Source organism: Zingiber officinale, chromosome 8B (assembly GCF_018446385.1).
Source record: "Zingiber officinale cultivar Zhangliang chromosome 8B, Zo_v1.1, whole genome shotgun sequence".
Lineage (NCBI taxonomy): Eukaryota > Viridiplantae > Streptophyta > Magnoliopsida > Zingiberales > Zingiberaceae > Zingiber > Zingiber officinale.
The window spans coordinates 12,404,038-12,425,332 of record NC_056001.1 but is presented as its reverse complement, the minus strand read 5'-3'; the positions used below and the strand labels follow the sequence as shown (position 1 = coordinate 12,425,332).

Here is a 21,295-nt window from a genome sequence, read left to right as displayed (position 1 = left end):
GCGAAAGAGGGGCCTTCGACGAGCCTGCGGCGCGACGTTAACCAAAGACGGACAGCAGGCTTATTGATGGGCGGCCTGCTTGGCCTTGAGATGCAACTCGTAGGTTTGTTCTTTCCCATTCCTTAAACCGGATTTCTCTCTTCTTTGAGTGGAATTTATAGAGTAGATTTGGTGCAGAGATTGCATGGATCCAGGAGGTCAGGCACTCCCGTGCTGGATTTGTTTGCAGATTCCATGCACCCTAATCATGGTAAATGATTTGGATCATGAATGGCATAAAGTTTGAAATGGTAGAAAGATGAACGTCGTTAATTTTTAGATTTTCGAAATTTTGCTATTAAGGAAGGAATAATGGCTATTTGAATCAAAATTAGGAATTGGATTTATGAGGAGTTTAATGCCATGAATTATATTTGTCGAGTGGGGAAGTGCAGCCTAAATTTGAGCCCTGGGTGAGATTAAGATTGGGATAACAAATTTAGAATATTAAAATATAATAGTTGGACCTAGAGTTCGTACTTTTCAGTCCGATACAATCAAATACTAACGCATTTAAATAATATAATATAATATAATGAATTGATTTGCTCATTCAATTAATTAATTACACTTAGACAACGCCGTTTACTATTCTACATATTTACTATAATTATATTGATCCTGTCGAGGATAGACCATTGATGATATGATAAGTAGATTGATTGGAGAACTCCTAAGAAGAGAAGGAAATCGTCAATAAGCAAGCCAAGAGATTTCTAACGTAGCTACTCGGATGATCAAGTGAGAATGATGATAACGTAAAGCAAAGCAAACAGCAACAATGAGAAAAACATGCATAGGTGTGCTTGTGTATACCTGTGCAAATAGAGAAGGACCCTCTTTTATAATATCTCTCATAATCTCTGCATTAATGAGACATTATCCTGCAATTACTCAATCGGTCTCATTGTTATGCTTATACCGTATTTATCAATCACATCGTCATGTAGGTGATGTAAGTATCCGACAAACTCACGTATTGTATTAATTGCAATAACTAGGCTTTTGGGTCAGGAGGCCTCTTGGGCTGCTAGCTAGAAGATGAATTTCTCATGTAGCCTATTTATGTATATGGCATAACTGGGTTATAGCGCTATCCTCAAAGTAAACAGAGTTTTGGTGGCCTAGCAAGTCAACATTGACTCTTTTAGGGTCCGATCGATCGGCAAGGCTGATTGTGAGAGTGGAAACAAAGAACCAAGCAAATAAGATCAAAGTTGGGAATGAGACCCATGGAGAATTTGTTCGACCAGCAGGGGCGATCGGTAGTGAGAGGGAGTTGAGTCCTAAGTGAGCCGGTCTTGGGCCAAGAGTAAAATATTAGGATATTGAGAAATTGTCCGATCGACAAGGCCGATCGAGAAAGTGGCAATAGTGCCCCGAGCAAATCCGATCCAAATCGAGAGTAGGATCCACAGAGAGAATGCCAAATCGATAAGGTCAATCAAGAAAAGGGGGAACTGAATCCCAAGCTCGGTCTACGTGGGGTGTGGGCTTCACAGAGAACCTATTCGATAAAACAAGGCTAATCGGGTGAGACGAGCATTTAGCTCCTAGTGAGTTTGGTCCGCGCCAAGTGGACGGGGGAGGGGGGCTACTAGGCCAGCTATTCGTCTTTATGATCTTTCATGGATTTTAACCTCCATTTGTCTAAGCTTATTGGACCCTTTTTTCCTTAGAGCTGATCCTTTCCCTATTAGTCGTATCATATATTATTTTATTTTTTTAAAAAAAATATACGTAGAAATACAGAAACAACGTTAAGAATTAGTTTTAAATTTTTGAATCGCCTCACTTACTTAAATCTACTCTGCTTGAGTTTTAGATTTTTTTTTTTTTTTTGATAATTCAGGTATCTATTCCCTTTAACCGAAAGATTCATCCAAATGATTAATATTTTTAGTCCCGCTTTTCATTGACAGTGTACCATAACTGAGACTTGAAAATTATCTATTGAAGGATCCATTTCACCAGGAGCCTTGATTGAGTTTCAGAGGAGACATGCCTAGTGGTAGACCAATTAAACAGTTGATTTCGACAATAAAAATTCAATTAACTAATTCAACAATTGATTGTCCGTTGCACCCAAAACAAATCAATTAACAAACATTTAAAGCGGGTGCAACCAAGTCCTTAAATGCTGTCATAACTGGTACCCATTCATATCATATTTGTCACTTAAGTGAGAATAATTCAACAAAAAAAAAAATCAATTTCAAACTAATTATACAAATAAAAAAATAATCTTATAAAGCCTAGTACTGCAATACCAATAAGCTATTTATGAACCTTTGTTTCTCTGCCATTATAAATCATTCACTTCGGCCAAACCTCGTACATCATAAATACTGCAGCCATGTAACATGTCTGACAACCACTGTAAGTAAACAGACTCATGTAATTTAGTAACTCGTGAGTCAGCATACACATGACAAGAGAGGATCAGTGTGGATATGATGGCTGGCCAAGCGTCACCGATGGGTAATCATGTCCGCCATAACTAATGGCAGATCCGCCATAGGGAACTCGTCCAACAATGTCATCATCCATATAATACCATTGAGCCGCAGTGGGTGGAATCTGGCTGGGACCTGAAGTAGCATAGGATGCAGAAGCACGGCTATCAGATCCACCTTGACCTGGGAAGCCATAAGCATGATGAGCTGGTGGGATATGGGATGCAACAGCCGAGTTCTGACTAAATGAAGCAAAAGGTGCATTTGAAGTTCTCGCTTTTTTAGCAGGAAAAGTTGGAGCGGTTCCTGTTCCACTAATTGGCACAGGTCTCTTGCTCCGAAATTTCTTTGAAACTGCAGGATTCTTCCTATCTGCCTTGGCTTTCTCCAATTTTGCAAGCCTCCTTTTCAACTCACTGGTGCTGAACTTCGCCTCGAGGTTGCAACTCTCCACACACTTGATTATTGATCTGAGGGCAGTCATCTCGAGATTGTTTGACTCTCGCTAGAAGAATATTGAATCACTTTCGTTAAAACATGATACCATTAAATTCTTAATAAAGATGGCTCAATAGACACAAGATTCAACCTTTCTAATACCAATAAATCAATAGTCTCAATAAGGAATTTGGGTAACATACCAAAGCAGCAGGTGAGTTGTTTCCATCCTTTGATATGGAACTGGCTTTTCTCCTAGAGGCTTGGTGGTACTCTTTCAGAAGGGATTCAGGGGGGAAATGATTGCTTAAACCAGAATAATGAACAAAATAAATAGCTTCAATCTCCTTGTTGGTGTTTATCAACTTGTCAATGACAACTGCATTACAGCACTCAAAGGTTCAGACTTCAGTGAACACGTCTAAGAGAAAAAAGAAGAATGCTAATAATAATAATCACAATTTTTCATTAATTATGCATCATGAAAGTAAATCAAGTGGCCAGAAACCAATTTTATCTAGCAGGAGCATGCCAACTTAAAAACACTCTTTTGAGTTTCATGACTTCGTCAGAATAGTGCCCCTTCACTGTTATATTTCAAAAGGAGAAAAAGGAATCCTAATTTAATGAAATATATAAGACATGTTAAATCATTCAATCTTAAGGCGAGGGAATTTAAAGACCAAATACTTCTAAAGGTGTACTGATATTATCTGGGAATTTTTAAAAAGGTCAAATGCTAGATTATCTATATTTGTGATTTATTAATGGTAGTGATATTATTTGAGATAATTTAATTTAATTTTAAGATAAATGAGTTCAAGGTGCAAATCCAACTTAACCTTAGTGGGTCTAATTGTTGGGTCTTTTATTAGGATTAGTGGGGTTTAAATTGATCTCATATATATATGTAGAGAGAGAGAGAGAGAGAGAGAGAGAGAGATTTGTTATGGCGGGCGACATACATGGGCTACGGCGCGACGCGCGTGGGCGCCTCCGATCATTGGAGGTGCCTCCGCACATGAGAAGCGCCCATGCGTGTTGCCCACGTGTGTCGCCCAGCATAACAAACTTTTATATATATATAAGCTCCTGGTTGTGCCATATCTATATATATACAACCAGGAGCTTAAAAAGAAAAATTTGATCGAGGCGCCTCGGATCAAACCTATGAGGGGCACCCACGCTAGGCGCCCATGCGAGTGTGCAGGATAAAATTACTATATATATGTTCCACGCCTTATGCTGCACACCCTGTGAACACCATGTGTAAATTTTTTTTCACTTTCTTTAACCTAAACCCTAAATCCTAAACCCTACCCTAAGTTAAAAAAAAAAACAAATTACACATCGTGGTTACGAAGTTTGCAGCATAAGATGTGCAACATATCAAAGTCCTCTCTCTCTCTATATATATATATATAATGGGATTAGACAAAAGAAACAAGCTGATTTCTTTCACCTACTTGACCTGATTATATCATGTTTACTACTACTACATGGGGGAATTGTTTTTGAATTGCTTGAAACATGCCATTTATATTGCTTGCACTTGCTTGTGCTTTTGCTTTTGCTTGCACGTGATTATATTGCTTGCTTTTGCTTCATTTATATTGCTTGAAACATGCCATTTATATTGCTTGCACTTGTTTGATACTGTTAGTTGTTTGCCTATTTTCTCTTGCTACAATGGTAATTATTGACAATTAGTTGATTAACATGGGCTAACACAAAAATTTAAAACTAGTGAACATAATCTGTAACTACTAAGAGAACAATCAATATAATACTTATATTGTTGAGCCTCAGCTTTGCTCTCCGAGGGGACCTTGGGTCCATTCACACTTTATGTGAGTTTCAGCCTATTCTTTAATGGATGGATTGTTGGTCATTCATCTTTTTACATGAGATACATTTTTCTTCCTTCTAAATATGATACATCTCTCGTGGAATGGACTGTATCATTTATACATATAAGATGCATTATTTATTGGGAGGATTGCAAGTTATTCACCCTATACATGATGCATCATTTGCTGGGTGAATTGTGGATTGCCCCCCTTTATATGACATAAATATATAGAGAGATTGATTTCCTATAAGAATAGAAAAGAGAAAAAAAAAATTAGTGAAACTAAGAAAGAGAAATTAAAGAAAAATAATGAGAAATATTAATTGATGTTAAGAGGAGTTGAACTCCATCTTAAATTTTGAATATACTATTTTGTTTCCATCAAGTACTTCTTTCTTACACTCATTTTGTAATTTGTAGACACGTTTTGGATATTTTCAACCACAAGAGTTAACATCAACATTTTCACATAGTACCTGTGGTGTCTCCCTAGAGGATAGTTAGCTTTTATAGCTTTTCTCTTTGACATTATTATTCATCAAGCATGGTGAGTGAAATTTGCCTCTCAGAGGTCTAACTCAGGCCAGGCGTGACGTCTGGTTTTTAAAACTATGGTTCTTTGCTAATATGATGCTGCTGGGAGCTTGTAGTCTGAGAGTTACCAAGCTGGTTTTGGTCACCTTCAATTGTTTGTTTTTTTGTTTCTGTAACTATGTTTGGAATGAGAATACTACAGGCATATGAGGGAGGATATACTCGAATCAAGAATATATTCGCTTGCATTTGTGCAAATAAATAAATAACCAGCGTACCTGCCAATTGTTCTCTAAATCCTATTGCAGAAGCAAGTTTCGCCATTTCTTTTCTGGAAGCATGTTCCATGAGCAGCATCATTAAGAATTCCTCCTCAAAACGTGGCCTAAGATCAAATGCTGCCACTATCTGAAGAAATGTTTGTGCCTCCGAACCACCCATCGTTTCTCCCCCTTCTCCTCCCTCACTCTTCCGGCCAAACTTTTTCTTCCACAACTCCGCCACGACCACTGCCCTCTCCCTGATACTTTCGGCTACATCTGGAGCCTTCGTCCCCTCGGAACCAAGCAGCGAACGGAGCAGCATCCCAAGAACCCAGTTCCGATCTGCACCATCCTCGATAGGGTGGACCAGGAAGTCCTCAACTGCGTCAATCACAAGCCGTGGGGGATCGATCGAATCATCCACGGCGTCGGCTACCCCTTTCCGGAGCATGCCGAGGGTCCTGCGCCGCGACGCGACAAAGCGCCACAACCCAGCCGAGTCCATGCGTCGCGCGTACCAACGGAGGAGACCGCGGAGGTCGGTATCCGCGTCGGGAGGGCGGCGGGCGGCGGGATGCTCGATCTCAGCAAGGATGGCATCACGGAGCTCCCGGATGGCGGCGGAGGCGGCGAACTCGCGGTCGCAGAGAGAAAAATCGCGTTGGGAGATGGAATCTACGGCCTGTTGGGTGCTCGGGTCGAGAGACTGAAGGTCGGCGTCGAGGGCTTCTGAACGGCCGGTGATAGTTTGGTGGAGAGCGTCCAAGCGGTTCGAGAGGGACTTCCAGAGAAGGATGCAGCTGGCGAGGAGCGAATGCTGCGTTTCCAGGTCGTCGATGTGCCTCTTGATTCGATCGCTCGCGAGGGCTTCAGCCGCCATGGCGTTGGGAGAGATGGATTCAATAGCGAGGAAGCGAGAGCTAAAATGATAAAAAAAATATATATTGGAATTTACGAAAACTAATACGGTTTGTGGGCCTAAATATTAGCGGGCCGAACAGCGTTCTTCGCAGAAAGGGAAACAAAAAACTAAGTTACAAATTATTTTTCCAAGCCGCGTTGAGGAATTATTAAAAAAAAAATTTAAAAATGCAAATTGCACCAGCCGGGAATCGAACCCGGGTCTGTACCGTGGCAGGGTACTATTCTACCACTAGACCACTGGTGCTTGTTGTGATGTTGATTAACAAATTAATCAACTTGTGAGCTTTCAGGAAGGGTCCAAGTTGAATGGATTAGTTTTACTAACGACAATGACGCAAGGAAAAACAGAACTAACGTGAGATAGCCACTAGCAACGTGCAATCGAAATAGATCAGACTTGAAAATATTAAATAAAAAAATAATATCCAGGCAGCTCTTTAAATTATCTCATCTTAATTGTATAATTTATTTATCATATACATAAATCTAAAATTATGCAAATTAATATAACTTAATTATATGTATTTAAAATAATCTAACATATTATTATACATAAGATTTCTAACATTAAAATTATTAACTCAACGAACTAATAAATTTATCATCTATCTCTCTATTAAATTACTCAAGTTAACCTGCTATATTATCGAATCATTTCAGATATTGCCAGTCCATCAATTCCTCTATTTAATCGTGTTTTCCAGATCAAAATTCATGGATCATGGAGGATACAGGCAATTGAACTCCAGGCTCACAAGCTACAATGACAGTCGATAGAAATTGAAGACCGCGACAAAACAGTCATGGAAAATGAGTTGGAGTACCTGCTTTGTATGTCTTCGATTGCGATATATTTTCACTCTTATGCATCTCTCAGAATTTAATTTGCAAGTTGTAACCACAATATATTGCATTAAATCGAGATTAAAGAAAAGTAGACGAATTTAAACTTTGCACTCAATGCTATTTTTAACCACAATAATTCGATTTTTTGTCCTCTTCTTTGAATTTAGGAAACATACAAAACAATAACAAGAAATTTCTAAAGGCGTCTGAAATTAAACTACATGTACACTATAGAAGGAAAATGAAATAAAATATCTATATATATATACATATTTAAAAGATTGTGGAGCAATTGCCAAACATTTGAAACGTCCAAGAGAGACGAAGCGAGCGAGGTTAGAATGCTCTCTTACTCTTCTCTTCAGCTCACTTCCCCTTTCAACCACCACCAAACACTCCTCTCCAGTGCTCCTCGTAGAGGAATTACATGGAACGACTCATCCGCTTCTGTTCTTCCCTGCCGCCCTCGCGCCTCTCCTTCACTGATCTCCTCTCTTCCCCCCGTCGCTCGGTCGCTCCCGGAAAACTCACCTGCCGCGACGCTTGTGGATGAGGCGGAGCAAGGAGCAGCTTTGTCGCTTCCGTCGCCCCTGCGGCGGGAGTTGCTTCCTAGCCACGTGGCTATCATAATGGACGGGAACTCGAGGTGGGCGAGGGCGAGGGGGTTGCCGTCGACGCTGGGGCACGAGGCCGGCTACCGCGCCCTGAAGAAGGTCGTCGAGCACTCCCACAAGTGGGGGATTCGGGGGCTCACCGTATTCGCCTTCTCCACCGAGAACTGGCGTCGCCCCAAGGTCCGTCCTTTCCTGCTTTGGCTATCTAATCTCCTGATGGTTCTTGGCTAAAATCTCGTTCTGGCATTTCGTACAACAGGTGGAGGTTGATTTCCTGATGATGCTGTTCGAGAGAGTGCTGAAGGAGGACATTCTTGAACTCACGAAGTGAGCATTTTAATGCTCTTTTAACGTCATGCATGAAAGTTTCATGTCAACAGTGGCATATTCCTTATGCTCAACATTTATGTCATTTAAAACAAACGAGTGACACATGCTGAAACTTGAATTTCCTGTTTCCTGGTAGCTGATCAAAAAAATTACTGCCCGTTTCGTATAATAAGAGGACTATCTTTCTTGCTCATGTTTCAATTGAGAGAATCTTCTTTACCATGCTCAAGTTCTTCAAATTACCTTCTTACATATGTGTCTTTTTTCTGTAAACTTAGATTTCTGCCACTGTGATCCTTGTATAGATCTTTCCTACAGAAACTTCTTATCCGATCCATAAGAGTGTTGCACCGGAAATTTTTGACAACTAATTTGTAGAAACAGCAAGTAAAGAATAATCTATTTTGTGTTTGGTTATCGACAGGGACGGAGTTCGGATATGCTTAATTGGCGACTCCACAGAACTCCCAAAATCTCTACAGAATCTAAGCAAAGAAATAATAGAGGCGACTAAGAACAACACAAAGCTTGATTTAAGTGTGGCAATCAGTTACAGTGGGCGAAGGGACATAACACAAGCCTGCAAAAGCATCGCAGAGAAGGTAAAACATGGTTTGGTTGAGCCTGAAGACATCACAGAGTCACTTGTCGCACAAGAGCTTGAGACAAACCGCATTCTTGAGTTTCCGTACCCTGACCTACTCATCCGAACAAGTGGCGAGCTCCGGCTGAGCAACTTCTTGTTGTGGCAATCTGCATACAGTGAGCTATTCTTCACGGATACATATTGGCCAGACTTTAAGGAGGCGAACTATGTTGAAGCCTTAGCCTCTTACCAAACGAGGCAGAGACGATTTGGCCAACGAATATAGGGAAGAATACTGAATGATGGTGGCAAGGACTTGTATCAATCTTTGTAAAACTTGCTGATCAGAATGAACAGCTGTAATACAAATAGATCAGCAGTAGAGTTATACATGTATTTAAATAATTAGTAGTGAACTTCTACTAAGAATTTTGTTATAGGGCCACGCTACTGGATGCTATATAACAAACAAGAAATTTACCTTATTGTATTGTCTTACACAAGAATGGCTACATTAATATACAGAAATATCGTAGCACTGTGACTTTTTGAATAGCACATGTTTACATGATTTATTACCATCATAGGAGATGGGAAAGAAAGTCAAGAACTAGATCTGGACGTTAAAGCTTTCATTACTATCCCAATCATCCTGAACTTGCACAGAGTATTGCAGATTCCAGATAACATCGTCAATGCAAGGGCGCTGCTTGGGATCTTTTGATAGACAGTTGAGAGATACTTCAACTACTCTGCTCAAGGAGTCGACCGAAGAACTTCCACGAATCGCCATGTCAGTGAATCCCTTCAAGCTTGCTGGCTTATCTACCAAACTCTTCTCTAGCTGCAAAAGCAGTAATATTTTTCACTTGTAGATCAAAATCTCCATGCCAATTCAGCTCATAGAGGAGAATTTTATGTACCTTAGCCCTGAGAGAATCAAGCTGAGCATTGGACCCTGGAGGTTTCCCTGTGACAATCTCTAGAAGAATGAGACCGAATTGATAAATATCTTCTTTTTCACCGTTCACAACACTGTCAATGCTGAAAGACAAACAAGACGCAAAATTTACTAGAAAATGATCGCATCTAAAACATGGGCTTATTTTTGCTTAAACATTCCTGGGATCACTGATAGGATATAATATATTACCTTCCTAGATCTTCCTTGTGTGCAAAAATAGTTAAAGGGCTTCGAGAACCTAACTGATAGATCCAAGACAACAACCAAACGCAATCAAAACAGGGAACATATTCACTTATTTTTCATTAAATGAGGCAGCACGTTACCTTGTTGCTTCTGAAATTGGCAAGTGTTGGAAGGTTGTAATTGCTTATCTTCGCAGTGAAAGTTTGATCCAACAATATATTCTCTATGTTAAGATCATTTCCAACTATACCAGGAACCGTGACCGTATGTAAGAATTGGATTCCCCTTGCAACTCCAATAGTCGCCGACACCCTTTGTGACAATGTCATCGTAATCTCTGTCTTTCTCGATTCTGCAGGAAGAAGAGGTGTTACAATCCAATACTTCGTTACATACGTACTTAAAAAAAAAAAAGTTCATCTTCACAATTACCGCCAAGATAAAACCGCAGACTTCCATTAGAAACGTGCTCAAAAACAAGAAAAATAGCATCAATGGTGTTGGTGTTCTCGCTGTCATTTGCAACGCAGTATCCGATAATGCTGACCAAATGACGATGCCTGAGCTTTGAAACGATATCCATGTACTGAAGAAGGCTTTGACGTGACAATTTGTGGTTCAATCTCAAACATCTGATGATCACTGATGAACCGTCGCGAATCCATCCTTTATAAGCCTTAGAATACAGGCAAACAAAAGTTAGCTAGATAGCTCGCCCGAATAGGCAATAGCAATTTAAAGTGATAATAAGTATCCTGCCATCATTAACAACGTCACTGATTTTTAGTGTTGTATAGTAGGGAACGTTGACGATGGTACTGTGCATGGACTTGTAAGGTTCGTGTTTCTTATGAAATTTTCATATAGCCAAAATATTGAAACTGTCCTAATTACTTGAGAATGAAAATCACAGAAAACGTTACTTGACGCATAAATATTGCAAGGTAGATGGAAATTTTGTCTATAGAAGATTACTAGTGTTCAGCCCTTTCTATCCTTATGTTGATAATTACTTGTTTCATTCATTTTAAATAAAAAATAATACAAAAAAAGAAGAATAGAAAAACCAGCACAAGAAACAAATTTGGTCACCTAAAATGTCAGAATACCTGCCCTTGAGCACCATCTTCAATCAAGTTTGATGGATCGAAACTATTGGTTGCTTCTTCAAGATCCTCAATACTGAAAATCTGATACGGTTCTAGGCCAAGAGTCCCTATCATCACCGTCGGAGACATATGTCCTGCAGATGATCAAAAACAAAATCACCAATTTCTCGATAGGACTAAATATAGTACTATATTTTCAAGAAGAAGCCATGTCTATCTTTCTCACTTGCATCAAGAGGGCTTCTTGGAGCCACATGAACAAAAGATTTCCCCACATTGGTTTTCTCGAAGATGTTGCGAGTGTCTTCTTCATCCTTTGCACTTCTCATCTTCCTAAAGATCAAGAAACCTAGCAGTCCAACAAGCACAGCACCACAAATGGCTCCCCCAACAATTCCAAATATGAGTCCAAGATTGCTCTTTGATCCGCTGATCTTGTTTGCTGAAGGCAAGACCGCGGCCAGAGCACCTTGATTACAGTAAGTATTTGGATGTTGGAAACCCAAATCCACCGCACTCAAGCAGTTCCCCGAGCTCAGCACTACCCGGTTCGAGGAATTAGATTGGATGCACGAAGGCAAGCGCCCGACGATGAGATTGTTGGAGATGTCGACGTAGGAAAGGTTAATACTGCATGAAGAGTTCGCCGGCACTTCGCCAGTGAGTCGGTTCTCCGACAGGTCGAGGTACTGCATTGATGGAAGTAAGAACAGGAATGCAGGAACCAACCCATGGAGCTCGTTGAAAGACAAATCCAGCCTCCGGAGCTGGTCGAAGGAAGCGAGGTTGGCTGGGATTTTGTCAGCAAAGGAGTTGTTTCTGAGGGACAGAGTGACGAGACTACTGCTGAGAGAGGGAAATTCTTGCCCTAGGTTATTCCCCGACAAGTCTAATTCGAGGATCGCCGACAGAGGATGGAGGTCAGGAACCGTCCCGTTGAACAAATTCCAGCTCAAAATCAGATTTTGGAGGGTGAAAACCCTGGAGAGCTCCGGCGGGATCGCCCCCGAGAAGTAATTGGAGCTCAAGTTGAGGACTTGGAGCGAGGCGAGGCGATCCACCTTGGCGGGGAGGGGCCCGCAGAGGCCGAGGGAGACGAGGGAGAGGTAAGTAAGGTCGGGGAGCCGGGAGAGTGTTGTGAAGAGCGAGTCGGAGGAGAAGGCTGGCGAGAGTGGACCGGAGGCGCCGCCGACGACGGAGAGCCCGGTGACGCGGCCGGCGTCGCAGGAGACGGAGAGGGAAGGAGTGGGAAGGATGTAGCAGAAGGCAGTGGAGTTAGACCATCCGGCAAGAACCGGAGGGTACTCGAGTAGGCGTGGGAGGCGAAGCAGGGTCTTGGATTGGGAGCGGGAGAGCGGCTGCGCCGACGAGCGGAGGGAGAGAAGGAAGAAGAACAGAGCGGCGACGGCGAAGGGAACGACAGTACTTAAAAATCCCATCTTTAAGAAATCTTCCGCTTGTTCTGCAACTCCCTTGCTTTAGCTAATTCTTTTGGAACACTGGAACATGGAAGAAGGAAGAAGGAAGAAGGAGAGCAGGCGCTTGCATGCAAGGTGGTGTTATAACGGAAGGTGAGACGACTGCGCGTGGAGAAGGATAGGAGGTGGCGATTGGCGAACTGCGGACGGTGTTCATTTATGATTTTGTAATCTAGAACTATTTTAATTTGCTTAGCGAAATTATCCGGGCGTATTTAAAATTGAGTTGTTAGAAGAGTAAAGAGGAGAAAGTAACTGACACTTGATATGAAATTTAATGTCCGGCGGCTTCAAACACTGCATGAATCTAATGTCTTGAGGTTGACGATGCGTCATGTGGTTAAAAAGTTCGGCATGACTCGGTGACATCGGCCGACTCCAAGCCATTGAATTCTTACTAAGAAAGTGAAGTGGAGATGTTTGGCTTGTCGATCCGGTCAAAGTCACATGGAGACGTGGATTTTGCCTAACTTTGTGGAGTGGAGATAGACCGAATGAGATGGAGCCAAAATCTCGTGCCAAACTATTGTGGCTTTGGTTATATATAGAATAAAATTTAAAATTTCGAGAACGGAACGGTCCATTGCTCGTAACCGGAATCTAATTGTCAACGCGATGACTTGGATTGCGATGACCATTACGATGTGGGTCCATTAGATACTGAGATCGAATATAATCCGCAGTTAACCCACGTGTTTAGTACAAGACTAAACAGTTAACTAGGCCTTTCATCACCAAATGTCATCAAAGGGGTAAATAAACAAATGTCAAAAACTAAGACATGCAATCAATAGGCAAGTGGAAGGCTAAGTCTTCCCTATTTAATGCGTAGTCTTATTAATGCGCCAGTGCTATAGTTCAGATGGCTCACTCTCCAAAACACACACACAGAGACAAAGCATAGACACGTTAAAGTCCTGTGATCACCTAATAAGTCAAGTGCAATCTCTCCCTTACACTGTATAATTTAGTTGAAGCTGATGTCTCAATGTCCTCTAATTCATCAAGGGGAAAAAATGATAATAATAAATAAAACTTGGTTAACAGGAGTTGGAGGTGCATCACAAATGAGGATGACCGAGATAATAATAAATATAAAGATGGGAGGAGCCTACGAATACGATGCAGAAGATGGCATGGCAGGAAGATGATCTGCATCTTACTCTGTGCCTGCAATTAATTAAAAGTGGATGAGGCTCATGTGGCCCTTCCATATCTCACATCATTCAGCGTCGGTGTGCGTGCGTCCATAGAACCCTTCGTTGGAATTAATGCTGCCAACGGAAGGACGAACCTGTGGTCAGGTAGATCCGTGGCTTATCTATTCCCTCAAAGAAGCCTCCAACAGCCTAGTTCAGTCCGAATTGAGGTTTGTGATAATTCTTATCAAAATCTAAGCCATACGAATTTTAAAATATAAAAAACTCATATATAAAAAATATAAAAGTAAAAATATCTAATTTAATCAATTAAACAGGAGATAAAAAAACAAATATATAAAAAAATAATAAAAAAATTTGATTGACGAGTCATGTCTTTATCTTGTAAGATCATTAAAAATAGAAGAAAATCAAAAAATAAGAAGGATCTTCCAAGTAACTTAAGGGATGATGATGTCATAAAATTACTTATTGATGGGAAACAAGAAACTATGTCAACATTCTTATTTAAATCCTTAGAGACCAATCATATATATAATAGGCATCTATTATCATCCCCTATATAATAATAGATACGGGACTATAGATCCCTATATATAGTAAACATCTATTAGCATTATATAGATGATAATAGATGTGAGACTATAAGTTCTACGCATACAAGGTCTACATCCAACAACCGAACCCAATAAGCCTAAATTAGATCACTTTAATGGGTTCGATTTGTACTCATATGCATACCTTATAAGCAAACCCATTAATTAGAGATAATAACCAACAATCTCCCACTTGAGCTACTTGTGATTTGCATATAGAATACAAGTAAAACTTTAGTTGATATCAAACTTTATGGTACAGAATACTCTTGTAAATAATTTGATCCATTAACTTTATTAGTATAGGACTAAAGAGGTCACAACTACTGTATATGGTCGTAACAAACCCCAACAATAATCACAATACCAATGTCATTAATGACATAAATCAAGATGTAGATGTGTAGAGTGAAAATTACATGAAATATAATTAGTACATGTCAATTTTTAACTGGTCCTAAGATGATCTCAAAGATGTCAGATTATATTTACAAAATACTTTATGATAAACTGCAATAGTAAATCATGATCCAAACTGTATGATTTCAAAAGGAATATATATCTTATTTACAAACACCAAATGCTAAACGCCAACAGTAAATAATGATATCATAGTCTGAGTGTTAAACAACATATAAATTTTTATTAATGTTTTGAACTTTAAGTACATACAATAATCAAATAAATATTTGTCTTTATCAATCAACATAAAACAATAAATACAGACTTCTACTAGATGAGTTCTTCCAACCTACAAAATTACAGTTAACTATTTTTAAGTCCAATTTTCTTTCATTAGGCTTGTAAGGCCTAACTTCAGCTGGACAACCACCAAACATGTAAATGCTTAATGCTAGACTTTCTACCAGTCCACATCTTGAATGAGATTTTAGTTACTGTCTTATTAGGTACTCTATTGAGTAGGTAAACTGCAGTCTTGAGTGCTTTACCCCAAAAAGACTTTGGTAGAGAAGTAAAAGTCATCATACTTCTTATCATGTATTTTAGGGTTCGATTGCGATACTCAACTACACTATTCTGACTAGGTGTACTAGGTATGGTATATTGAGGTACAATCCTACACTCAGCAAGGTAGTTCGTAAAAAATCGTAGACATTATTCACCTGATCCATCATATCGATCATAATATTCACCTCCACTATTGGATCGGATGACTTTAATTTTCTTACCTAGTTGAAGTTCACCTTCGGCTTTGAAAATTTTAAATACATCCAAAGATTGTGATTTCTCATGAATAAGGTACAGATAGTCAAATCTGGAATAGTCGTCTATGAAGCTAATAAAATATGTGTGTCCATTCCAAGATGCCTTAGGGAATGATCCACAAATGTATGTATGTATGTATTAACTTCAAAACGTCACTACAATGGCTAGCCCCCTTGTTCCTTTTGTTAGTGGTCTTCCCTTTAACACACTCTGTGCATATATCAAAGTCTGACATGTCAAGGGAATTGATAATTCCATGTGACATTAATCTTTCGATGCGTTGTTTGGATATATGTCCTAAACGTCTATGCCACAACATGGAAGAATTCTCGTAAGTCAATTTGTGTTTTGTACCTATACTATACATTATTACCTTGGCAACCGTAGGAGTAAAGGTGTTCAATTTATAAAGCTTATGAACCAAGGAATCATTGCCAACCAACATTGAATTAAAGAAAATACTGAAAATTTCATTTATAAATGAACAAGAATAACATAATTTGTTCAAACAGGAAATTGAAATTAAATTTTGTTGAAAAGACGGTACAATAAATGTATTTTCTAAATCTAAAAAAATATTGGTTCTTAAACAAAGCCTAAAAACACCAATCGACTCGACTTTAACCTTCTTTTCATTTACTGTATAGATGTATCTTTCACTATCAAGAAGAAGTCGGCTCATGAGGCAACCCTACATAGTGACACTTAAGTGAGTAGTAGTACCAGTATCTATCCACCAAGTGTTAGTGGGTATAATAGCTAAATTGACTTCTGAACTAACAAAGTTGAGAAGTTTACCTTTCTTTAAACGCAGTTGGCGTACTTGAGGCAGTTTTTCTGTAGGAAATTGATGGTCAGCTAGAAAGTGGGGTTGGATAGCTAGGTCACCCCCAATTCCCTTTCTTCTATACACGATTAGTGCGCAAGTGAAAATACAAAAACTAAAACAATGAAAGCAATAAGTAAGAACACAAACGCTAACACGATTTCTTTACGTGGTTCGAACATTAGTTGCTCCTACTCCACGGTGTATCCTTGAGGTGGACGAACCCCTGATCCTTCGATGGATCAGTCCCCGATAATCTTCAGCTAAAGCTTTCTCCTTCTCGGTAGAGCAAACCTCTCATAAAAGATCTCTTCCTCTTTACAAGATGAAGTTTAGGCATGGGAGGAAGAGAGTAGGCTTTGGAAGCTTTGAGCAATGACTAAGGAGTTCTTCAACAAGTATCAGTAACCTCCTTCATGTCCCAAAGCTTCCTATAAATAAGAGGAGAGAGTTTATCATCATATCAGCTCATCTCGGTGCCAGTCGACTGTCACTTCCATCAGTCGACTGTCACTTCCATCAGTCGACTGGTGCTACCGTTGGAAGTGTTAGGATCGATGGACGCGGCTAGAGAGGGGGGGTGTGAATAGCCGCCCCAAATCGTTCGTTTCTTTCTACAAATCAAGGTTAGCGCAGCGGAAATAAACAATAGAAACGACAACGGAGAATAGCAAACCTCAAACTCGTCGATGTAACGAGGTTCGGAGATGAAACTCCTACTCCTCGGCGTGCCCGTAAGGTGGACGAAGCCTATCAATCCGTCGGTGGATGAGTCCCCGGAAAATCGACTAATAAGAACACTCCTTCTGGGTGGAGAAACCTCGCCACAGAAACTTCTTGCAACAGCAAGAAAGGTGTACAAAAATACAGCACAAAACAGAAGACAATATGAATGTACAAAACAAAGCTTGCCTACTGTTCTTGTCGACTGGAATCCGAAGCAGCAACTTCAGGAAACTCACAGCAGCAGCTGATCAGTCGAGGAAAGCTCACCCGAAGCTTCAAGAAGGAGCTCACACGAAGCTCAGTAAGCTAAGAGCTCAGCAAAGCTCGATCACAGTCAGGAGTAGGAAGAAGAAGAGAAGCAGCCACTGTAGAAGCCCTTGAACTCCTTTTATAACCTGCACTGCAAAGAAGACAGTGAAGAAGACGGAGATAGCCGTTGTCACTCATAACGGCTATACCTGGACCGATCAGGCTCCACCTTGATCGGTCCAAGGCCTCCCTGATCGGTCTTGGGGACCGATCAGGACCTATGCTGATCGGTCCCCAGACCGATCAGCACTCTTCACAGAGAACACCCAACTCTCTGATCGTCTCCTGATCGGTCTGTGGACTGATCAGGGTGCATGTGGATCGGTCTACAGACCGATCCCCTCCTTTTCTCTTTGCCTTCTGTTCGCTTTCTGATCGATCTCCAGACTGATCCAGGTCTTGGTTTTTGCCCAAACCAAGTCCCACGCCTTCCAAACCAATATCCGGTCAACCTTGACCTATTGGTATCTCATGCTTAGCATCTGGTCACTTCCTTGACCTGCTAAGACTCCCTACCAAGTGTCCGGTCAATCCCTTTGACCCACTTAGACTTTTCTCTTCGTGCCAAGTATCCGGTCACTCCCTTAACCTACTTGACCTTCACAACACCAGATGTCCGATCAGCCTTGATCCATCTGGATTTTTCCTTGCCCGGCTTCACTCACCAGGACTTCCCAACTGCCTGGCTTCACTCACCAGGACTTTCCCTTGCCTGGCTTCACTCACCAGGACTTTCACTTTCACCTAGCTTCACTCACTAGGGTTTTCACCTGGCTTCACTCACCAGGATTTCCAATCTGCCTGGCTTCACTCACCAGGACTTTTCAGTCTGCCTAGCTTCACTCACCAGGACTTTCCATCTGCCTGGCTTCACTCACCAGGACTTTCACTTTCACCTAGCTTCACTCACTAGGGTTTTCACCTGGCTTCACTCACCAGGATTTCCAATCTGCCTTCCTGATCTAGAGAACGACCTACCGAGCCCTCTCTGACCTAGTCCTGAGAACGAGCTACTGAGCCCTCTCCGACTCCATCTGATCCAGAGAACGAGCTACCGAGCCCTCTCTGATCACAGTCCGGAGAACGAGCTACCGAGCCCTCTCTGACATAGTCCGGAGAACGAGCTACCGAGCCCTCTCTGACCTAGTCCGGAGAACGAGCTACCGAGCCCTCTCCGACTTCCACTTGCCAAGTTCCCATACTTGGACTTCTCTGTGCCAAGTCTCCATACTTGGACTTTCTCCCGTGCCAAGCTCCCTGCTTGGACTTTTCCGTGCCAAGTCAACTCACCTCGGGTCAACCAGGTCAACCTTGACAAGGGTTGCACCCACAACCTCCCAAGTTTCTGTTCTTGTCAAACATCAAGATACAACTTGAGTCAGGTCAACTCGAGTCAGGTCAACCAGGTTGCACCAACAATCTCCCATCATGTTCTCGTCAAATATCAAAATACAACTCGAGTCAGGTCAACTCGAGTCGGGTCAACCTTGACCTAAGGTTGCACCAACAGGAAGTAGCCAACAGCTACTTTGCAATGCCAACGGTTTGATAGGATCCTTGCGTATGGCTAAAGGAGGGGTGAATAACCTTTCTTTGATTTGTTACCTACAATTTGTTAGCGGAAGCACACAAAAAGAAATGAAATTGAAAAACAATAAGAAAACATGGCTAACTCCTCAATTTACTTGGTCTCCACCTCCTTGAGGCGACTAATCCAAGGCACGCACACACTCAATCAAGCTTTACTATGATCTTCTCCTTTTCAATGCAAGAACGAAGGTGGAGAAACCTTTACAAGATTATCTCTTCCTCTCACAAGATTAAAAATGAGCTTAGGAAGAAGAGAATGAGAGTATCAAGTCTTGAAGGTCACTTGGAGAGGTTAAACAATAATTTTGAATAAGTTGAGTTTGTCTCTCCAAGCTTCTAACCTTATATACAGGTTACTGAAAATCCCGATACCAGTCGACTGATGAAACATGCAGTCAACTGGTAGCACACAACAGCTACTGTGCCCTTTCAAATCTGTGTGGATTTTGTGTGTCATCATCTCAACGGTATTATACCAGTCGACTGCTAAAACATGCAGTCGACTGGTGCTTGCGAGCTGAGTGAACAGAACCATTCTGTTCACTCCCAGTCAACTGTATCAGCCGACTGGTGTCAATGTACACATTCTCACTCATCCTCTTCGGAGTTGCTCTTGAAGTCTTCCTCCTCAGCCTTTATCCCTCAGATGCACTCAAGCATGCAGCTCTTCTTCGTGCCATCCTTCATGTTTGCCTCGAGGTTCACTTCCCTTCACTCCGTTGCTCCTTGTCCGTGGTCCCTCAGATGCACTATCCTTCACCAATCTTTAAGGACCTGAGCGATAAGATGAGACTTTCCAAGCTTGTGTAATTTACTAAGTCCTGCACACCTTAAGTATATATTAGAACCACTATAAAACATAACTTAAACTCTTTGACACACACATCAAAAACAATGATCGTCCCAATTAATCCTAGGTCGATTGTATCAACACGGTTTGCCAATTGTTACTTACCAGTCAACTGGTCACTGCTAGCTGAGGGAACATAATACTTCTGGTCCCTTCCAGTCGACTACATAGTCGACTGGACCAGTTGACTATCACTTCTAGCAGTCGACTGATCCCGGTTACACACTCACACTCATCCTCTCCGAAGTCGCCCTTGAATTTCTCTTCCTCGGCCTTTGTCCCTCAGATGCACCCGAGCCCGCGGCTCCTCTCTGTGCCATCCTTCACGTTGCCTTGAAGTCCACTTCGTTTGGCTTCACTCCATTGCTCCTCGTACCCAGTCCCTCGGATGCACCATCCTTCACCGATCTCATGGACCCGAGCCATAGGATGAGCTTCCCAAGCTTAGCCGCACCAAGCTCCTCATGTGTGTTTCACCAAGTTCTGCATGACTCAAACACATATCAAACTAATATGAAACATAACTTAAACTCTTTGACACATACATCAAAACAATGATCAAATCCCGATCATTCATAGGTGATTGCACCAACAATCTCCCCATTTTTTATGTGTGACAATATGTTTAAGTTAGACATAAAAACAACTTAAAAATTATCAGCATAAATGTAAACATGAAGCATAAATCCCAAGCTCCCCCTTAACATATGCTCTCAATCTTAATTTTCAAGTTTTGCACATAAGTAGGTTTCTAACTTAAACCTACCCATTTCTTCCCCTTTGACACCAGCAAAAAGATTGTACCAAAAAATCATGCATACCATGGCATCAAATGTAGACTAAACGAACCACAACCAACATCTAAAAATGCTGGAAAACATGTACCAATCGACTGGTATCTGCACCAGTCGACTGGTACAAACTGATTCTAAATTTCAGTCTTTTGAAGCCAAATTCATAAATACATAGCAAATTCCAGAAAATTTGAAAAATCATGAAATTTTGATCACATATTTCTTATAATGATCTTTAACAAGGAAAAATATGTTTCCATGAAAATTCATCATATTTTTGAAGTTTTGATAAAAACTCAAATGCCTTGAAAATCACTCAAGTTTGTATCAATTTGAAAACTTATTTTGAATTTATATGTTTCAAAATAACTATACCATAGTAAGTAAAACATAGAATTATTTTCAAAATATTTAAAATGTCCAACTATGATATGTGGGCAAGATGTTCATTAATTAAACATTTATTTTCCTCATAGTTGACCTATGATCACTAAAATTGATATATTTCATAATTCATCAAAATGGCATATGCATAAGTAAATTATTTGCATCATCTTATCATCTCACATCTATGTTTAGAAAATAATGCAAGTCATTG

The 21,295-nt window shown here is 40.8% G+C and overlaps 3 protein-coding genes and 1 non-coding gene across 4 annotated transcripts; 1 reads left to right on the top strand and 3 right to left on the bottom strand.

Annotated features, from left to right (window-relative positions):
- Positions 1–2,148: 2,148 nt before the first annotated feature.
- On the bottom strand, positions 2,149–6,515 carry LOC122016321 (FRIGIDA-like protein 4b). The gene is made up of 3 exons (XM_042573572.1): positions 5,598–6,515; positions 3,137–3,312; positions 2,149–3,000 (listed from the first exon to the last, which is right to left on the bottom strand). Exons 1-3 carry the CDS (start codon positions 6,460–6,462, stop codon positions 2,482–2,484), a joined length of 1,560 nt encoding a protein of 519 aa, XP_042429506.1. The 5' UTR covers positions 6,463–6,515; the 3' UTR covers positions 2,149–2,481.
- A 164-nt stretch (positions 6,516–6,679) lies between these two features.
- Positions 6,680–6,750, bottom strand: TRNAG-GCC. The gene has a single exon. It is a non-coding gene; the product is annotated as a tRNA-Gly (tRNA).
- An 898-nt stretch (positions 6,751–7,648) lies between these two features.
- Positions 7,649–9,334, top strand: LOC122016526 (cis-prenyltransferase 4, chloroplastic-like). Its single transcript, XM_042573851.1, has 3 exons — positions 7,649–8,146; positions 8,226–8,293; positions 8,721–9,334. Exons 1-3 carry the CDS (start codon positions 7,694–7,696, stop codon positions 9,166–9,168), a joined length of 969 nt encoding a protein of 322 aa, XP_042429785.1. The 5' UTR covers positions 7,649–7,693; the 3' UTR covers positions 9,169–9,334.
- A 10-nt stretch (positions 9,335–9,344) lies between these two features.
- On the bottom strand, positions 9,345–12,830 carry LOC122016524 (probable LRR receptor-like serine/threonine-protein kinase At1g14390). The gene is made up of 7 exons (XM_042573850.1): positions 11,368–12,830; positions 11,142–11,275; positions 10,465–10,708; positions 10,173–10,384; positions 10,036–10,088; positions 9,806–9,926; positions 9,345–9,726 (listed from the first exon to the last, which is right to left on the bottom strand). The coding sequence occupies exons 1-7, from the start codon at positions 12,578–12,580 to the stop codon at positions 9,493–9,495; spliced, it is 2,211 nt and encodes a 736-aa protein (XP_042429784.1). The 5' UTR covers positions 12,581–12,830; the 3' UTR covers positions 9,345–9,492.
- Positions 12,831–21,295: the final 8,465 nt, after the last annotated feature.

Bases quoted from the DNA above. Each gene is read 5' to 3' on its own strand.
- LOC122016524 (XM_042573850.1), bottom strand. From the start codon at position 12,580: ATGGGATTTTTAAGTACTGTCGTTCCCTTCGCCGTCGCCGCTCTGTTC. The intron at 10,709-11,141 runs GTATTCTGACAT...CTGTATTCTAAG, and splicing joins AAGATGGTGCTCAAGGGCAG to GCTTATAAAGGATGGATTCG. The intron at 9,727-9,805 runs GTACATAAAATT...CTGCTTTTGCAG, and splicing joins TTGATTCTCTCAGGGCTAAG to CTAGAGAAGAGTTTGGTAGA.
- LOC122016526 (XM_042573851.1), top strand. From the start codon at position 7,694: ATGCTCTCTTACTCTTCTCTTCAGCTCACTTCCCCTTTCAACCACCAC. The intron at 8,147-8,225 runs GTCCGTCCTTTC...TTCGTACAACAG, and splicing joins AGAACTGGCGTCGCCCCAAG to GTGGAGGTTGATTTCCTGAT. The intron at 8,294-8,720 runs GTGAGCATTTTA...GGTTATCGACAG, and splicing joins GACATTCTTGAACTCACGAA to GGACGGAGTTCGGATATGCT.
- LOC122016321 (XM_042573572.1), bottom strand. From the start codon at position 6,462: ATGGCGGCTGAAGCCCTCGCGAGCGATCGAATCAAGAGGCACATCGAC. The intron at 3,313-5,597 runs GTACGCTGGTTA...GCTGTAATGCAG, and splicing joins ATTTAGAGAACAATTGGCAG to TTGTCATTGACAAGTTGATA. The intron at 3,001-3,136 runs GTATGTTACCCA...ATATTCTTCTAG, and splicing joins ACAACTCACCTGCTGCTTTG to CGAGAGTCAAACAATCTCGA.